Raw genomic sequence first — 7,500 nt, 5'->3', positions numbered from 1 at the left:
GGTCATTGCCTGAACACCGTCAGAGTGTTTGACACAGAGACCAACTGCTGGCTGCACACACCTTCTGCACAGCTTCTTCCAGAAAGTCGCTGGTTTCATTCAGCTTTTGCCTACAACGGAGAGCTGTATATATTTGGTGGCATCAATTGGAAACTGAGCTTCAATGATCTGTGGAGATTCAGTCCAGAGACTTTCTCCTTGAAGAAGGTGGAGCCCAAGGGGAAAGGCCCGCCTCGTCAAACGAGTGACATGTGCTGTTGCATGATGGGAGATCGTGTCATCCTATTTGGAGGATACGAACGCCCAGACGACACACCCTCTGATGGCCTGTTCATCCTGGACTTGAGTCCTAGTCTTAAGACACTATGCAAGCTAGCAGTTATTCAGTACTGTCTGCAGCAGTCTGAACTCCCACACAACGTCAGGTGGGAACTGGTAGCCATGACAACCAACAACGTAATAATTAACTAGAAACAACATTTCTTAGACATTTTAAGTGTGCCTGCAGCTCGCTAAGTCTGTGCAACTTTGTGTTGTGTGGAGAGGTAGGGTCAAATAAATGAATGTATTGTTTTAACCACTTATCCAAGATCGTACAAAGTGGAGACCTAGCTCATTCCCCAGCTCAGGGAAATGTTATAGACTTAAAATAATGTCACTACAAAGTACCACCAATCGACTCCAAATGGCCTGAAACGTGCTCCTAACTTTGCAGGGTAAAAAGAAAACCAGAAAAAAATGAATTAGAAAATTTATAAAAAATTCACCAAACCTGAAAAATTTCAAGTAAATAAAAATATAAAAAATTCTAAACAAATTAATGGTTTTCAAGTGCTTGTTTCACCCGCTTCCGGTGGTCTGAGGCAAAAACAGAACCCGATGTGTTTGTTCGCAGATCCCCACTGAGGGGTGTGGGGTGTAGACAAAGTTTCAGAGCGTTTTAGGCACTTTTTTTTAACATGGGTTTCAATGGGGGACTAAAAGGGGCCGTGGTTTTGATGTAAAGTTTGCCGGGGTAGTGTAAACCGTGCGGCAGGAGTGGTCGGACGGTTTCGTTTTGTAAGGAAATGATTATGTATTATTATTAAGAATGGCAGATTTTGCCATTGCATGGCAGGCACACTTAATAACATGAGTGTGCTCACTGCCAAAAAGCTCACTAAAAGAAGGTAATAAGGATATTTGTGAGGACATATACATTCTAGGATGGCAACGCTTTATCGATGCAAATTTTTTTGCCACACATACAGGCACGCACGCACGCACGCACGCACGCACGCACGCACGCACGCACGCACGCACGCACGCACGCACGCACGCACGCACGCACGCACGCACGCGCACACGCACACGCACACGCACACACACACACACACACACACACACACACACACACACACACACACACACACGTACACACACAGACAGACAGAGATACATACATGGTAGTATGTCCTTGTATCTGTTCTTCTTGATGTTGTGTGTCTGCGCTCCAACCTCTGTGGTCAGACCCCGTTCTGCCCTCAACGCCAGCGTCTGAGAGCGGATGGCCTGTAAACACAACACAATAGATAGATTACATTATTAACCTGTAAACACAACACGATAGATAGATTACACAAGTAAGACGCGCGAACGCGGGAAGCGAACGCAGCTCGAAAATAACAATAAGAAGAATCAAAAGGAATGAGCAATTGTAGAGAAGTGGGTGGTACAGTTTTTGTCTTTTTTAAGTTGTTATGTTTGTTTGTTGTGTTTTTGTTTTTTTTTGTAAATGTTTTTTGTCGTTGTAGTTTTTGAAATGTGTTTGGTTTAGGCATGTTGCAGGCTGTTGTGCATTTTAATCAGAGCATTGTCTACATTCCTGCGTTCTTCATGGCCCTTGTTATTTTTTACTGTAGCTGCTATATTTAGTGCACTCTGGCGCACTCTGGTGGCTGCACACAGGCAGTGCACGCACACAATACTGCACACAGACACACAGACACACAAGCCGAGCACGGTTTCATAGTAAGCTCCACTTCGCGCGGAGCTGCGTTCGCAATTATTAACGTCGCTCTCTGGTAGAAACCTCTTATCTCCACATTTTAACTTTTTTTCACTATTTTAACTTCGTGTTTTTTGGTAAATGAATGCCAAAGTTGATCACACACACTACAGCGTCACACAGAGGTATCAAACATAGCAGATCCACAATCTCGAAGCGCGGCGCGACGCGAAGTAAAGTAACAGTTTTGGACATATGAGGTTTTCCACCCGACAGAGACAATATTCTATATAATGAAGCCTCCAGTGGTGGAAAAAGTAGGCCTACTCAAACGTTTTACTTAAAGACGGGGTGCCGTGATTTTCAGTGATCCCCCCCCCTAAAACATAATCATCAGGTATTATTATGGTTATACTAGGAGGAAGATTTGTTTCCAAAAAGTGTACAGAAATTGTTACAATTATGTTTTATGTGGACACGCCTCCAGTTCATTAAGTATACCTGGTTCTCACCTTAGCACCTCCTCCACCACCTTAGCACCACCCACCTGTCCTAGTCCCTCCTCCTCCTCATGCCCACACCTGTTGTGTTATGATAATGAGGGGGAGGGTATGTTTTTACTATGTCACTAAAGGGCTGTTTCTCTATTGGCACGTTTGACCCTCAAGGTTTCAGCCTCCAGGTAGAAACTCAAAATAGTCAGAGAAGACATAAAACACCATAAAAACACCACCAGGGGGTGAAGTTCTATCAACCTCATAGACACATGAAAAACTGAAAAAGTGCAAAACCATGGCACCAGCTCTTTAAGTAATATCGATACTGCAATGTGGAAGTTACAAGTAAAAGTCCGGAATTCAAAGTTTACTTGAGTAAAAGGTACAAAAGTATTGGTATCAAAATGATCTTAAAGTACCAAAAGTACTAAGTACTAAAATGTTTGAAAATAGCAGATCTACAAGCACAACACGTCGCGATGCGACGCATTGTGAGCTTGTAGATCTGCTATTTTCAAATACCCCAGGTATAAAATAGGGCTGAAGTGGTTAATGTATGTTTTATGATGTCATCATTTATATCTGCAAAGTAACTAGTAACTAAAGTTTTCAAATTATTGTAGTGGAGTAAAAGTACAATGTTTGCCTCTGTGAGATGTAGTGGAGTAGTAAAATTGTACTTAAGTACATTACTTGAGTAAATGTACTTGTGTTACTTTACACCACTGCCACTGAGTAACACTAGCTCTTATCTAATTTGGTTTTCTTAGTTCTATGTTCCTGTCTGCGGTGACGCTGCAGTGCCACACCTCTGTATGCTTTGTAATCAGCTCTCATGATCAGCCCTGTTCCCCAGTCACTTCCCTCAGTCCTTGTTGGTTCATGGTCTTTTGTTTGGTGTTTCAGCGTACTGGATGTGTGAGAGCAGTTATCTTTGTTAATTCCTTTTAACAGGTCGTTCATGAAAGTCCTTGCGGGCTTGTTTCCAATGAGGGCCTGTGATAAATTAAGGGTTAAGAGTCTTGCTCAGGGACAAATTTCATTTCATCGACACATATGCTGGCCTGGCCTGGAATCGTACCTGGGGCAACCAGGGCCTCTGGCTCCCTAGGCGGGCTCACTAACCACTCAGCTATGGCCGCCCCATTCGTTCACCTGTGTGTCACCTGCATTCATCACTTTAACCCATTAAGACCGGGAACGCGTCTGTGTGTCATTTTAAGATTTATTTGGCTATTCAAAAATAGCAGATCTACAAGCTCATAGCGCGGCACCGATGACCTTGTAGATCTGCTATTTTTGAAACATCGTGAAAAGGTGTGCAAATCTTTGAGTATATATTTTTTAAAGCGAACATTTGTACAATGTTTTGTTCCAGGGAACCTCCGGAAGCAAAGATTTGAGTTACAAATGTTCGCTTTCAAAAACATATATAATAAGATTTGCACAAATGTTCACCATTCTTTCAAAATAAAATAGCAGATCTACAAGCTCGTAGCGCGGCACTCTGTGCCGTGCTACGAGCTTGTATATCTGCTATTTTTGAATAGCAGAAGAAATCTAAAAACGGTCTAAATGAACCCCCTTTGTAGTTTCTTTTCAATTTCAGGGTAAAAAACTACAGACGAGCAAAAACATGGCTCGCCTAGTAAGCAAACACAGCTGCAGCTAATCAAATTAATAATGGGTGTTAAATGTGCTTATACTGTAGCAGTGTCCAGAGCTGGTTCAATGCTTTGCTCATTCCCAAGTTCCCACACATCAATCTAACACACAGCCATTATTCATTCGGGGGGCGGGGGGGAGGGGTGGGGGGGGGTCTAGATGGGGCGGCCATAGCTGAACGGGTAGAGAGGGCTGCCTGGGAAACAGAAGGTCCCCCCCCCGTGCGCCTTCCGGCCCTGCATGGTCCATGTGTTGAAGTGTCCCTGAGCTAAGTTCCTTAACCCTTAACCCATTAAGACCTGGAACTGTGTCATTTCTAAAAAGCATTATTTTACACTTTGGGCTATTCAAAAATAGCAGATATACAAGCTCATAGCGCGGCACCGAGTGCCGCGCTATGAGCTTGTAGATCTGCTATTTTTGAAAAATCGTGAAAATGTGTGCAAATCTTTGAAATATATATATTTTTAAAGCGAACATTATTAACTCAAATCTTTGCTTCTGGGGGGTCCCTGGAACAAAATATTTTGATGGGGGTCCGCGGCCAAATACATATAAATGTGGGGGTCCTTGACATGAAAAATATTGAGCACCACTGATATAGAAACATACGTTTTTCAGAAAACTGTTGGGATTTAGGAGACATGTAGAATCGGCTTCAGGTCTCAATGGGTTAACCCTTAACTGCTCCCCGGGCGCTGCATGGCCCCATAGTGCCCACTGCTCCCCATGGCGCTGCATGGCCCCATAGTGCCCACTGCTCCCCATGGCGCTGCATGGCCCCATAGTGCCCACTGCTCCCCATGGCGCTGCATGGCCCCATAGTGCCCACTGCTCCTGATACTGATACTGAACAGAAAATAATAATGATCAGTGCAATGCCAATCAAAAAAAGTGTCCGTTCGGTCAGTGCAAAAAGCTTGAGAAGTGAAAGTGCTCACATCGGGAAACAGCACAAGAACCCCCCCCCCCCCCCCCCCACCCCCCACCCCTATAGGAATGTCACTAGAGGTCAGGGTCTGTGAAACATCTATTTATTCCAGGTTAAGTGACGGGTTGACTTGGTCAAGCGACTGTGCGTCGTGTGTCTCATTGTAGATCATTGTAGATCTTCAAAGCTACACACCCGGCACAAAGGACTTTCCAAGTCTCTCACATCCTCCGCCCCGGGTACAGGTGAATCTGTCGTTTCCTCTCTTTCCTCAGGAACCCCATTATCTCTAGGTGGAGAGGGAACTGAGAATGTTCACATATATATATAACATAATGTGCAGAATAGGGAAAACGTATATATACATATACGCATACCCCCAGAAGCAAAGATTTGAGTTAACAATATTCGCTTTAAAAGAATATATATTCAAAGATTTGCACACATTTTCAGGATTTTTCAAAAATAGCAGATCTACAAGCTCGTAGATCTGCTATTTTTGAATAGCCAACTGACCCTACAACACTGTGACTTCCAGTCAAACAGAGAGTTAAACCCGGAACAAGTAACAGGTTAATAATGAACAACCCTGTGTGTGTCACACACACACACACACACACACACACACACACACACACACACACACACACACACACACACACACACACACACACACACACACACACACACACACACACACACACTGTGTAATCTGCAATGTCACATCATGATACTGCATGTTTGTGAAGAAGTGTCTTTCCTTCCAGTAATAAGTGTGAACGTTTCACACCATTTATGCAGCTGTGTGTGTTTCACACCTTTTACTGTACATTCAAACATGATGACACAATATAAACCACTTCAAAGATATACAGCAAACTGCCTAAATTACATTTAGAAGCAGTAAGCAGCACTGGTGGACAAAGTAAATACTCAAGTATTCAAATCACTTTAAAACAAGGCAGGGACAGCAGCACCCGATGAGCACTCCATCCAAGTGGACAACAAATGTCTCAGCCAATCTCAGGCAGTCTTAGCTCAAGCGTCTGCATGCCATTGTCTTCAACCTTTTCAGGCCAAGGACCCCCTAGCTGAGAGAGAGATGAAGCAGGGACCCCCTCTATATTGTATAACATTTTGTTTCAGATTAACTTTTTTTTGGTTTACTTGGTCTGCTCTTTTTTCCCTCTACACCAAACCTCTTTTGCCAAAAATAGCAGATCTGCTATTTTTGGCTAAAGTTCTCCTTAGAAAAAGGGATGCTAGAGTTCAAGTGGTTAAGTAAAAAAAAGAAATCATATCACACAAAGATTTGGCGGACCCCCTGTAGTAACTCTGAGGACCCCCTAGGGGTCCCGGACCCCCTGTTGAAGACCCCTGCTCTAGGATAAACAATATGTCCTCTGGGACGCTCCAGTGTTCTCCTCCAGTCTGTCCAGAAGCATCTCTGACTGACTGCAGATGACGTCGCACAGACCGGGAGTCTCATTCCAAAATGTAATATCATCGCTTCAGATGAAATATTAATGAAGGAAAAAAAAGTGGATTATTTCGATGTGAGCTTTCCATGGTGCTGAAGGTGCAACGCCATGCATTTATAACCTATAGTACCCTTGTTGTTCTTCGCTCTTTTATTTGTATGTTAAAATTGTAAGAATGTACTTATTATTGTGGATTATATTTGTGCGTATGCCTCTGCTGTACTAGTTCACTAGGTGTGATGTCTAACGTACTGAACTGGGACACTAGTTTTCCCACCCAAACGGAATCTAGAACGAACCAGCTCTAGATTCTTGGAACCTTGTTGGTGCTTTTCACGGAACTGGCTACGAACCGGCCCACGTTCCACCAGTTTGAAGCAGAACCATTGTAATTAAAGGGCGGCATAGCGGAATGGTTACAGAGCCCGCCTGGGGAGCAGGAGTCACCAGGTGCCCCAGGTTCGATTCTAGCGATGTGCCGAATATGACCGGTCGAAGTGTCCATTTCATGGGCGAAATTCAATCCCTTTCCCTTTCTTTTTTTCAATGATGATGAATGATGATATTATCACATCTGCATCTTCCAACCTGTAGAATAGTAGCCTGAGGCTACGAGCTCAATCCATGGTCTTGAAGGGCGGACCCAAACACAGCCGCCCGGATTTGTGCGTGGCTTCCTATTGCTTCACCAATCTATGTCCCCGCCTCCCCCTCCCCTCCCCCCCCTCGGCCTGTGCACGGAGCACGCTGACGTCACCAAATTTAGAGCGACGCCCCTCTGCACTCTGATTGGTTAGGAGATAACAAGGTCCAAGACCATCGTTCCTGCATGGCTCCCCCAGGCTTTTTTTCTTTTGTAAAAAAAAGCCTGGGTTTCCGAGGCTAGTAGAATAGTGACACGCCCACTTTGGTGCCAGTTCAGGGTTCAAGTATTTTTCT

The 7,500-nt window shown here is 44.1% G+C and overlaps 1 protein-coding gene across 1 annotated transcript in view; it reads right to left on the bottom strand.

The window, feature by feature from the left end:
* The window catches only part of ptpn18 (protein tyrosine phosphatase non-receptor type 18), a 39,642-nt gene that overhangs the window by 23,381 nt on the left and 8,761 nt on the right, over nucleotides 1–7,500 (bottom strand). Inside the window, exon 2 of the mRNA XM_080445059.1 lies at nucleotides 1,443–1,551. Coding sequence (XP_080301185.1) covers nucleotides 1,443–1,551 — 109 coding nt within the window. The remainder of the gene's footprint in view (nucleotides 1–1,442; nucleotides 1,552–7,500) is intronic.

The sequence above is a fragment of the Gymnoscopelus braueri genome (assembly GCF_963280865.1).
Source record: "Gymnoscopelus braueri genome assembly, chromosome: 12".
NCBI classification, from domain to species: Eukaryota; Metazoa; Chordata; class Actinopteri; order Myctophiformes; family Myctophidae; genus Gymnoscopelus; species Gymnoscopelus braueri.
The sequence above is the reverse complement of the archived record's forward strand: the minus strand, read 5'-3'. Positions and strand labels throughout refer to the sequence as shown.